The sequence below is a fragment of the Peromyscus californicus genome, unplaced genomic scaffold (genome assembly GCF_007827085.1).
Source record: "Peromyscus californicus insignis strain IS unplaced genomic scaffold, ASM782708v3 Scaffold_13__1_contigs__length_99412109, whole genome shotgun sequence".
Lineage (NCBI taxonomy): Eukaryota > Metazoa > Chordata > Mammalia > Rodentia > Cricetidae > Peromyscus > Peromyscus californicus.
In genome coordinates this window covers 97,772,491-97,785,280 of record NW_026294424.1, presented here as the reverse complement: position 1 = coordinate 97,785,280, position 12,790 = coordinate 97,772,491, and the positions used below count along the sequence as shown (strand labels likewise).

The 12,790-nt window shown below is 42.0% G+C and overlaps 1 protein-coding gene across 1 annotated transcript in view; it reads right to left on the bottom strand.

Annotated features, from left to right (window-relative positions):
• Positions 1-11,979, bottom strand: part of Brdt (bromodomain testis associated) — a 45,550-nt gene extending 33,571 nt beyond the window's left edge. The window contains exons 1-5 of the mRNA XM_052735670.1: positions 11,791-11,979; positions 9,106-9,243; positions 7,741-7,855; positions 3,239-3,411; positions 1,943-2,293 (exon numbers count right to left, since the gene is read on the bottom strand). Of these exons, the coding sequence (XP_052591630.1) occupies positions 1,943-2,293; positions 3,239-3,411; positions 7,741-7,855; positions 9,106-9,243; positions 11,791-11,979 (966 nt within the window). The remainder of the gene's footprint in view (positions 1-1,942; positions 2,294-3,238; positions 3,412-7,740; positions 7,856-9,105; positions 9,244-11,790) is intronic.
• Between the last annotated feature and the right edge of the window lie 811 nt (positions 11,980-12,790).

Genomic DNA, 12,790 nt, shown 5'->3' with positions numbered 1-12,790 from the left:
AGAGTTCAAGGTCCCTCTCAGTTATACAGCAAGTTTGAGGTCAGCCTAGGCTACATGAAACCCCGCTTCAACAAACAAATGAACAAAGCAAAGAGTCACAGGAACCCATTTCTTTATATGCTAACCAGAAAGCAAACTAAACGGAGGGAGGCAGGGAGGAAGGGAGAGAGGACATTTAGCTTTTTTTTTTTAAACAAATATCAAACACTGTGCTATATTATCCAATTTTACACTTGGAAAAGAAATCAACTAATGTTCACAAGTAAAGGAAGTGAACGAGGCATTCAAGACACAATGGATGGGAAACAGTGTTTCCAGACTGTCTTGGCTGTTTTACAAAGAAAGCAATGAACAGATGTTAAAAGCGGTCTGAAGAGTTAACAGGACATGGCTACAGGCTAGGTGGCTGCATGAAGAGGGTGGGATGTAGAGCAGACATTATAGATAGTGTTAGGATTGAAGGTGTGCACCACCATGCCTGGTTAATTTTCTTTTAAAACTTTATTTATGTATATAGCTGTCTTTCTTGCATGTATATTGGTGTACCGTGTGCATGCCTGGTGTCCAAGGAGACCAGAAGAAGGCACTGGGCCTCCCGGAACTACAGTTAAAGACAGCTGTAAACCACTATGTTGTTGCAGGGAACTGAACCCAGGTCCTTTGCAAGAGCAGCAAGTGCTTTGAACCACTGAGGCATCTCTCCATCCCTAAGAACATAATTTTCTTCCAACCACATCAGTGACAACTGAGAATGACTTCAGAGATAAAGTCGACATCTTCCTGTTCCTGGAGTCCTCTAACAGCCTTCTGACCCATGTATACCCAGCTCCTGGAGAAAACACCACAAAACCCTAATGTAAGGCCATGACTTGTGTTTAATGACTTCTTTGAGTCTCTACAGCAGCTTAAGACCCAGGTTTCCCTCACATCCTTTGTATATACAAGTTCATACAAAGTCCTGTTCTGAATGTTTCTTTATCTTCTATCCATTCTACAAGTTACTTTCTCCACCTGAAACACCATATAACTACAAACTCCTATTTATCTCAACGTATAGCTATTGTTTTGTCTGTTTGTTTTTTGAGACAGGGTTTCTCTGTGTAGCCCTGGCTATCCTGAAACTCACTCTGTGAACCAGGCTTGCCTTGGACTCACAGAATTCAGCCTGTCTCTGTCTCCTGAGTGCTGGGATTAAAGGTGTGCACTACCACCACCTGACCAGGTGGTACTCTTTAACCTCTGGGTCCAAGTTTGCATATGTGAGAAAGTAAAAAGTACTATTTTAAGACATAACGGTTACAAACTTGTGACATGGCTTATCAGACTGAACAGGGATAATTTCCAGTACAAGACGGGTAAACCGGAGCCAGCTAGAGAGAGGAAGACACACTATATGCAAAGGAATGACAAGTTTCTAGACAGCAGAGAGACGGTGGGATGTCCTCCAAGTGTTGAGAGAAAATGACTGTCATTCTGAATTCTATAGTCAGTTAAAGAATCATTCATGATTCTTCTATATATAAATTGAATTTGTTCTCTATAAATTCTTAAAGAATGACTACTGAGTTTGAATGTCAACTAACAACAAATTCAGAGGGGGACAGCAGAATACAAGAAATGAGGGCAAACACAAAGTTTAGTAACATGTTAACAAACTTTACTATGTTGATAAAAATGATGAAACAAAACTGTGCTTTAAAAGAGAACCGGGGCTGAGGAGGTGCTGTGCAAGGCTGAGGACCCTAGTTCGATCCCCACTGGCCTGTAAGATGGATGTGGTTACAGGAAAAATGAAAAGATGATCCACTTCAGGTGCTACAATTCTGGTGATGTAATTTTCTTCCAACTTTCTGGATATTAGATTAGCTTTCTTTGCAATGATGAAACACTTCTACAATCAAGAAAAGAAAAGAAAGCTCTTCCCACTCAGGCAGTATTTTACCTTGATAGTTCCAAGATCCATGGGATTTTTGACAATGTCATAGTAGTTGTGGAGTCCCAAAGCATCAGCATCCACAGGATTATAGAAGGGCCATGCATATGGCAAATGTTTCTTGGCAAGCATTTCTTTAAGAATCTCACTGCAGTACTTTAATTGCTCAGTTACTTTGACCGTTTTTAAAACTCTGTGTTGTTGCTGAAAGTCTGGCAAAACACTCTTCAGTATGTTCTCCTTTACTGGTACAGTCACAAGCTTTGCTTCTCCAAGGGTAGGGGGAGACTTGCTGCTTGCTTTAACTATGGACGCGGTAGGGGTTGTTGTGTCTGCTCTCCTCTTCACACCCTTTGTGACCTGAAGAACAGTCCAACAAGAAGTGATCCTCAAGGAGGTGCCATCCATGGATAAACAAAGACAATCACTGACCCAAGTTTCACACTGCCGTCAGTCCACATATACATATTAGTAGAGGTTAACTCCCCCTTACAGACAGAACAAATCTCTCTGATGTTCCCTTCCCACACCTGGAGAACAATCTGGCACAAATCTTAAAGACAAATGAAAGATGGGAAATCAGAGTCATAGTTATACCAATAGTGTCTCTGAGTACAGGAGATTAGCTGGGACATACAAAAGAGCAAACTGTGTGTGCCAGGTATGGTGGCATGACCCACAGCGTTGGAGGCTTGCGGCAGGAGTGAGGATTCAAGAAAAAGGCCTACTAATAGTAAGATTTTGTCTCAAAACAAAACAAAAATCTATGTACAATTGCTACATTAAAAGAAAAACAAAAACCACCAGTGTAACTATGGATAACTTGTTTTGCCTGTTGTTGAGAGGGCTTTTTCTGTAGTCCAGGCTGCCCTCAAACTTGTTAGCACCACAGGACTATACTACGAAACCTGGGTCAAACTAGACAGCTTTTAATAGCAATACTATCAAGATACTAAAATGGTTCAAATTCTACCTAAGAAATCTCTAAAATTTGATTAATAGTCTAGGTCTTTGTCCTAAATATGCATATAGACAAGTGTTCAGCACTCACATCAGGCTCAAAACTGCCTGTAACTCCAGCTTCAGGGGATTTTATGCCCTCTTCTATCCTCCAGGGTAACCCAGACACGTGACATACATACACACACACACACACACACATCCTCCCTCCCTCCCTCCCTCCCTCCCTCCCTCCCTCCGTCCCTCTCTCTCCCTCTCCCTCTCTCTCTCTCTTTCTCACACACACACACACACACACACACACACACACACACACACACACACACACACACACACTAAACTTACTTGGACCACAGTCTGTGAGTCAGAGGTGGGGGGAGCTTCGTGCACCACGTTTAAGGGAGAGAGGGAGATGTCAGGAAATCCAGAAGGAATCTCTTGCCACTTAAATACATTTTCTGCCACTTTGGAGAGGATTGGATCCTTAGCAGAGGAAACTGGTGTCTTTTGCTGAGGATCTAGCAAACGTGAACAGAGTCAAACACCTGAGAGGCACACAACACCATCTTCCCACTCCTCCTCCACTCTAATCCAGCTGGCAAAGTAAGCCCAGTCCACTGCTGCTGACAAGCTGGTCCTAATTTCCAAAAGACATAGTCCAAGATGCTGAAGTCCTGAGAGAGCAAAAATCCTTAAAGCTTAAAACTCCCATATATATATATATATATATATATATATATATATATATATATATATATATATATATATATATATATATTACAATTTTGGAAAAGTTAAATTGAAGCCAGGTGTGGGAGACAGGCCAGACCTTCCAGCTTGAGACATAGACAATGACTTTCTTAACAGGACTCCAGTCACTCAAGAGGTGGTAACAGAAAAGGACAAATGAGATCATTTCAAACTTAAAAGCTTCTACATACCCAAGGAAATAATTAACAAAGTGAAAAGATAGCTGTTTATCATACAGGAGATTAATATCCAGAGTAGATTTTAAAAAACTAAATGAATAAAATGCCTGGTGCTGGAGAGATGGCTCAGCAGGTTGAGGGCACTTGCTCTCATTCATGAAAACCAGAGTTCAGATCCCAGTACTCATGGAACAACCTGGGTGGCCCATGAATGCTTGTAACTCCAACTCCAAGGGATCCAAGGCTCTCCAGGCCTTTGTGTGCACACAGGGGCACATACACATGTATGCATATATGCTCACATAGACACATCTTTTAAAAAATATTTAAAAAATTTATAACATCTAAAATGAACAATTCTATACATGCTTTTCTATTTATATGCCATAAATGGAGAAATGAACTGAAAAAAAGTGAAGACACTTTTCAAGAAAGGAGGCTGGTAAATACAGGAAAAGGTGCTCAATATCTAGCCATCAGGAAAATGTAGACCATGGGCTGGAGAGATGGCTCAAGGGTCAAGAGAGCTTGCTGCTCTTGCAGAGGACCTGAGATTGACTGCCAGCACCCACACTGGGTAGCTTACAAATGTCTCCAACTCTAGTTCCAGGGGATCTGAGGCCTTCTTGCCTCCATGGGCACTGAATGTATGTGTGCACACTGACATGCAGACACAAACATATGCACATAAATAAAATTAGAAAAATGGAAATCACCATTACATTTTTAAAAGGAAGAGCTAGGCATGGTGGTGCACGCCTATCATCCCAGCTCTTGGCAAGGTTGAAGCAGGCCTATCAGGAGCTCAAGTGCAACCATGGTTACATAAGGTCATATATATCCCAGGCTGGCCTGTAATTCCTTATCAAAAAAAAAAAAGCACAAAAACAGAGAAAAATTGCTTTGCCATTCTAGCTCACTGAGTCAGAATGGCTGAGGAAGAAAGGAGCCCTTACGCCTGCTAGTTGGAATGTTAACTAGTATGTCCTTCAAAATCCATTTGAAGCTTCCTCAAACAAACAAACAAAAAACTACAAATAGAACTGCCATATCACTGAGCTCTCTCACTGCTCATTTAGTGGGGATAACTGCAGACCCATGCTTGTCCCGACACTATTCACAACAGCCAAAGTATGGAATCAGTGTAAGTGCTTATCCACAGACTGATGAATAAAGATGGAGTGGAAATATGCACAGTGGAGCATTATTCAGCCGTAAGAAGAATGAAATCATGTCTTGGAGGCTGAGGCAGGAGGATCATGAATTTGAGTAGCCTGGGCAACTTAGTGAGATCCTGTCTCAATATGAAAAATAAAAAGGGTTTGGGATATAGTTTGGTAATAGAACACAGACTTAGCCTGTACAAAACCTTGGCTTCAAACCTTACTTATGAAAAACAGAAAAAAATTATTAAATGCTTCTTTAAAAACAACATTCAAGGGGCCAGAGAAGTGGCTTAGTGGTGAAGAAGAATCTCCTGCTCTCCCAGAGGACTCAGGTTTGGGTTCTCAGCACCTATATCTTGGCAGCTTACAACTGCCTGTAACTTTAGCTCTAGGAGATCCAACATCCTCTTCTGGCCTCTGTGTACGTGAAAGACACACACACACACACACACACACACACACACACACACACACACACACACATACACACACACACACACACACGATCAGGAGTTCAAGTCTACTCTCCCAGCATGTGGAGTGTTGTCAGTTTAAAGCCGGCCTGGGTCACATGACATCCTGCCTCAAAACTAGGAAGGGAGGAAGGAAGAAAGGAAAGGAGGGACAGAGGGAGAAGAAAAAAAAGAAAATTTAAAAATATGTAGGAGTTGGAGAGATGGCTTAGTGATTAAAACCACTATATGTTCTTTCAGAGGGCCCAGGCTTGACTCCTACTTCTATATGGTGGCTCACAAGCATCTGGAACCCCAGTTCCATGGGATCTGATGCCCTCTTCTGGCCTCCATGGGCATGGACACATGTGGTGCACAGATATAAATGCAGGCAAAACACTCATACACATAAAATAAATTTTTAAAAACAAATATAATTTTTCCTTGGTAGAGATTATAATTTAAATCAGCAAAAATTAGCATCTTGTTTTAACAACTGAAATACTGTATTCATGTATGTGCTGCCTATCTCAAAAGGGTTTATTAGCCCTCTTATTGGAGCCTGTGTCTTACACGGTCAGACTTAAGATCAACATCTTTTTGCTTGTTTGTTTTGTTTTGTTGAGACAGGGTTTCTCTGTGTAACAGTCCTGGCTGTTCCAGAACTCACTCTGTAGACCAGGCTGGCCTTGAACTCATAGAGATCCGCCTGCCTCTACCTCCCGAGTGCTGGGATTAAAGGCTGCACCACCACGCTCAGTTCAACATCTTTCTTAATAAGACTAACATAAGAACTTTAATGATCAGTAAGTGTCATGCATGACTGATCAAGGAAACCCTCATAAGTAGACATAACCCATCTTAAAATCTGTCAAAAAAGAAAAAGTACACATTACCATTTATAAAAATGATGTCTAGTACAGACCCACTATAATCTCCTATACCCCAGCCATTTAACGATAAATGTATAACATTTACAAACATAAAGGATAAATATTTTCCTGTAAAAGATAAGGCTATTAACATGGAATGACTAAGGAACTTACTAATATTATACAATTTGAGTGATACACAAATTAATCAATATTTGATGATGCTCTATCATACCATTTGAATATTAAGATTAATTTCATGTCTTCACATGAGTAACATGATCAACTCTAAAAATTTTCACTATAGCCAGATATGGGTGAAGGCTGGTAATTCCAGTACTCAGGAGGCAGAGGCAGAAGGACCAAATGCTGAAGGCCAGCCTGGACAATTTAGAGAAACCCTGTCTCAAAATATAAATCCCCAAAGGGGTGCTGGGCAGTGGTGGTGCCAGGCAGTGGTGGTGTGTAAGATGAATTGCTAAACGGTCTTATTAATAAAACCCCGAGCCAGATATTGGGCTGAAAAACTGGGAGATCAGAGGAATAGGACAAGCCACAGACAACCTCACCTCACGGACACCTCAGTCTCCAAAGAGACCTACTTCCTGTATACCCACACCCATATGCCTTTCTGTTCTGCCATCTCATTTCCTCTCTGCCCAGCTATAGCACTTCCTCTTCCTGCCCAGCTCTGTCACTTCCTGTCTGTCTGTACAGACCTCCAGACCTTTATGGTTAGTGCTGAGATTAAAGGTATGTACCACCACGCCTGGCTCTGTTCCCAGTGTGGCCTTGAACTCACAGAGATCCAGGTGGATCTCTGCTTCCCTAGTGATAGGCTTAAAGGCCTGTGCTACCATTGCCTGACTTCTCTGTTTACTATAATGGCTGGCTTTTTCCTCTGATCCTCGGATAAACTTTATTAGGGTGCACAATATTGGGGGACACAATACATCACCACAGTGGTGATGGGCAGTGGTGGCGCATGCCTTTAATCCCAGCATTCGGGAGGCAGATAGATCTTTTGAGTTCAAGGCCAGCCTGCTCTACAGAGCAAGTTTCAGGAAAGCCAAGGCTACACACAGAGAAACCCTGTCTCCAAAAACAAAAGAAAAAAGAAAAAAAAGGGAAGAGGTATAGGTAGATAGCTCAGTCAGTAAAATATTTTTAATTAGAGGAGAAAGAAAAGGAATCTTAAACCCAATAACCTTTCACTCTTAGCTACAGTCCTTTTGGCAACATGTGTCCTCTTCCATAATTAAGGAGGAGGAGGAGCCCATTTAAATGGACATGCTGTTCCAAAAGAATTGGATATAAAAGGACTTCCACATGTCTACGTCCTTTGAAGGATTTTATTTTTATTTATGTTTTATTCCACACACGCACACACGCGCGCACACACACTCACACTTTTCACTCTGGGCTTACCTTTCTTTATTCTTTCCTTACCACCCACAGCTTGCTCTTCTTGTGGCATCTGAGATAATTTCTGCATAAATAACTTCTCTAGAGCTTGGGCCATAAGAACAATGTCATCGCCAGGCTAGAAAACATGTTGAAGACATGTTAAGTTACACAGGGTAGTTGTGGCACCACATTTCTTTATAGAATGCTTAGGTAGGACTTATCTCCTCTATTTGGAAAATATTAGAGCAGAAAAAAACTTAAATTCTAGCATCTCTTGCCTTTTAAAAAGGATCAGAGTGAATTTTCTGAACGACAAACAAATGCAATCTAACCAACCCAGCAATACAAAAAGTGTTAGCAATTAGAATGTCTCCCCTGGAGCAAAGCACTTCATGATCTGAGGTGACTTCATGACTGTGTACACTGACTGGATTTGAATTCTGCTCTCCCTGTTGTATTCTTCTAGCATGACCTCACTGCCTGAAGTAAATTTAAGTGACTCAACTGTGTCGGGCTCAGTCCTCAGCACTACGCAGGCTGTCACGTAGCTTCTTGCTACTTAGGCAATAGGTAGGAAATTGAACCAAGATTAAATTAAATGTGTCACCAGGTCATCACTCATAATTAAAACATCAAGAGGGCCAGAGAGCCAGACCATCAATACTGCCTTTCTTTCTTTCTTCTCAAGACAGGGGCTCAAACTATACCCAAGCTGCCCTTAAACTCACAAAATCCTCCTGCCTCAGCCTCCCAATCACTGGGTTATAGGTGAGTTACCAGTCTGGCTTTGGTCTTTCTTTCTTTCTTTTTTTTTCTTTTTTCTTTGTTTAAGGATAGACCATTTCAGCTACTCAGGCAAAAATGCAGTCAATAGGCTGAAAAAAAAATTCAGCAAATAGACTGAAATATGAAAATTATGAAATCCAATAATAAATAATTTACTTAAAATATGCAAATTGGGGTCAGCGAGGTGACTCTGAGTTGGTAAAAAATACTTGCCGTATGAGCCTAATAACTTCCTGAGTTCCCCCCCAACCCGTGGTGGAGGGAGAGAGCCAACTCCTGAAAACATTCTCCGACCACTGCATGGCTCACACACTCATAGAAAAATAACCAATATTACAAAATAGCATGTCTAATAAAGACATGTAAACTGAGTACGATATGGGCACATGCTTGTAACCCTAGTGCTCTAGAGGCTGAGGCAGGAGGACCTTGAGGCCAGCCCTGGCAGCATATGGAAACCTTGTTTCAACTGCCCCTCCCATCCAAAACAATACATTAGGTGTTTCTAATCTGGAACTGGAATCTGAAATCATAGTACTTAGTATACACTCTTGTCTACATAACAGCAAAGAATAGGCAGTGTAATATAAGTTTACATACCTTGTTGTATAAATAACAATTTGAAAACATTGTATTGAAGTCTTCTATGCATTCGGAAGCCTTCACATAATACTTATTTTCCAACCGCTTCTTAATTGTATTTAAATCCATTGGGGTTTTTATGATGGTATAATAGTCCTATAGGTTTGAAGAAGTTACATTATTAGGAGGAGGCTGGGGGTATAGTTCAGTGGCAGAGAGCTCATATAACATGCAAAAGACCCTGGGTTCCATCCTCAGGACCACAATAAATTAATAATAATAAATAATAATAAACACTTGTTTAGTATGCTTGAGGCCTTGGGTTCAGTATGGTACAATCACACACAAACAACTATGACTTAATTCATAAAACTCTGAACCTCTAACTAAGGAATGCAAATGATTACCTTTTGTTAGAAGCACAATCTGAAAACCTTTAGTAGTGAAAACCAAAGCTAGTTGTCACAACATTACTTTTCAGAGGAAATAAAGTCTCTACAGGTTGACAAGGGTAGTTCTGATGAGTTGGCTCAGAGGGTAAATGTGCTTGCCACTAAGCTTAACCACCTGACTTGGTGCCCCAGGACCCACATGGTGGAACAAAAACTGACTCCTGAAAGTTGTCCTTGCTGTACACACACACACACACACACACACACACACACACACACACACACACACACACGTGCGCGCGCGCAGATAATGAAAAAATTTAAAAGATTGGCAAAGACAAGATTTAAAACATTTTATGGAAGAAAATGATGAGGGGCAGTATTTACGGAATCTGACAGGTTCAGAGGAAAATTCCAGTTCCCTGACGCACTGACTACATCATAGATCGCTCTGTTACTATATGATTAAAAACTTCAAGTGGCCGGGCGGTGGTGGCGCACGCCTTTAATTCCAGCACTCGGGAGGCAAAGGCAGGTGGATCTTTGTGAGTTCGAGGCCAGCCTGGTCTACAGAGCGAGAACCAGGAAAAGGCGCAAAGCTACACAGAGAAACCCTGTCTCAAAAAACCAAAAAAAAAAAAACTTCAAGTGAAACCTAAAGCTGAATGTGATGTGTGATATAAGTAAGACTACTAAGTAGTGTTAAGAAAGCAGCCGGGTGGTGGTGGCGCACGCCTCTTTAGTCCTAGCACTTGGGAGGCAGAGCCAGGCGGATCTTTGTGAGTTCGAGGCCAACCTGGGCTACAGAGCAAGATCCAGGACAGGCACTAAAACTATACAGAGAAACCCTGTCTCCAAAAAAACAAACAAACAACAACAAAAAAAAAACAAAAAAGAAAGCCTTCTCGGAGGATTTCTCTTCTCAGAAAGCTGCTGTGGCATGCTATGACCAGAGAGCCTTACACAATTCATCATGAACTGTTAAAATAAGAATGCCAGTGTCCAGATCATTAAGTTTGATTTTGGGAGTGGGGAAGAACACTTAGGACAGTCTTCAGGGGTGCTGAATAACCAGGTATCTAATTATGTATATTTTATAATATTAAAGATTACGTTAAACAACTTTATGTTTGGGTGCTTTGCCTGCATGTATATCTGTGGCGCACATGTGTGCCTGGTGCCTGTAGAGACCAGAAGAGGGCATTGGCTCCCTGACATTCCCATTAATTACATGCCCATCAGTTCTCACTAGATCCCTGGAACTGGAGTTCAGACAGTGTATGCCACCATGTGGGTGATAGGAACTGAATCCAGGTCATCTGGAAGAGCAGACATTGCTCTTAATGGCTGAGCCATCTCTCCAGCCCTAACTAATTTTTTCTTTATAGTTGTAGAATTTTTCTCTTTTAAATTGATACGTAAAATACCTAAACAGACAAACAACGAAACTAACAGGTTATGAACCAGGCAGATGGCTACGTTGGGAAAAGCACTAGCTGTCCAAAGCTGAGGGTCTAAGCTGGAACCACAGAAAAAGCCAGCTGTGGTGGTACACATCTGTAATCTCAGCACTCTATGGGGAGGTGGGAGGCAGAGCTACGCCAGCTAGCCCGCGATGCATAAGACAGCAGCAAAACATTGGACGTTGTTCTCTGACCTGTACATGGGCACCATAGCATGTGAGTGCCCATGCTTTTCAATAGAGTCTTTAGAATTTAAAATTGCTTCCTCCAAAGCTTACCTCTGGAGGGAAGTTATCAGCCTGGACTCTCCAGCGTTCTCTGAGAAGGGCTTGAACAGAGTTAGAAGTTTCCACTGTAGAAAAATGTTGGAGCTGCTTCTAGGAGAGCATCCTCCATGCCCCTCCCATTCTACCGCTTCCCACATGAGACTGTGAAGTCAGGCGGGCAGGTGGGGACTCTGCCCCCTGCAGGCACCGGAAGGGACTTTGGCTGCTGCATCTCACTGACAGTTCTCCCCTCCTCTATTTCACCAAATACCTATTCCTACCTGGGGCGCTTTATGCAAAAATACGGGCTGCATATGAAAACCTTGTTGTATCTTAACATTGAGGTTGCTGCTTTCTGATCCCTTCTTCTACTTTGCTTCAGGACTCCTAGATGGTTCCTCTCCTGCCTAGATTCCCAGCACCTGAGTCTGGGCTCAGCAGGCGCCTGGAACCCAGGGTGGAAGGAGTTGTCCTCTTACTCCACATGTATCTTGAACTGCACACACACACACACACACACACACACACACACACACACACACGGAGGAATAAATAAAAACTAACATGTCACACGATGCTTACTGGCAACTTCAGCTTCACGGCGTCCACGGGCTGCTGGAAAGGCCATGAGAAGCTGTGTTTCCACAGGGCCTTCAGGACGACCTTCTGTAGGAACTGCAGCTGGTTCGTCACGCGCCCGTTCTTCTTGGCGTTGATGTACTCCGGTGGAGGGGGGTTGACAATGGCTGTCTGTCGACTTGACAGAGACATTCTCAACCACTTCAGATCCTGGTATTTTAATGTTGTCTACAAGTACATGTCCTGAAAAATAAAAAACCAAGGACTTTAAAAATTGCTGTTTGTAAGAGCCCAAAGGATTTATTCAAGAGAAGAGTGGCTTTTGCTGTTTTGTTTTCTGAATTTGAGACAGGGTCTCACTATGTTTCTGAGGCTGGCCTGGAGCTGAATACATAGTACACCACCATGCCTGGCTTTGTGTTGCTGCTGCTGCTGCTGCTGCTATTATTTTGGGACAGGGTCTCTTATTTTATATGTAGTCCAGGCCAGCCTCAGACAAGACTTTCCTGCTCAGCCTCCTGAGTTTTACAGACACAACAATCACACACAGCTGATTTACTCTACTTCAAGACACATTTTCGTTGTTTAAATGTTCATTTACAAATATGCAGACATGGTGGCACACACCTTTAGTCCCAGCACTCAGGAGTCAGAGGCAGGCAGATCTCTGTAAGTTCAAGGCCAGCCAAGGCTACAGAGTGAGTTTCAAGACAGCCAGGGCCACACAGTGAAATCCTGTCTCAGAAACAAAAACATCCTCTCCTCTAAAAAACCCCACTACATCTTAGGCCAGGGACAAAAAGGACAAATGACAATTTTTTAACAAATACTAACCTTTTTTATACAAATAGTATACATTGTTTCATTATGTATGTTTTAGTCTTAGATGGCTTAAATTATTTCCACACTTCACAGAATTTCTTTCTGTTCTTCAAAAATACAAATTGAGGTCTTAGCAGGAAAGTCTACAAATTCCTAATAAAAAGAAGCACCAGGAATGTTA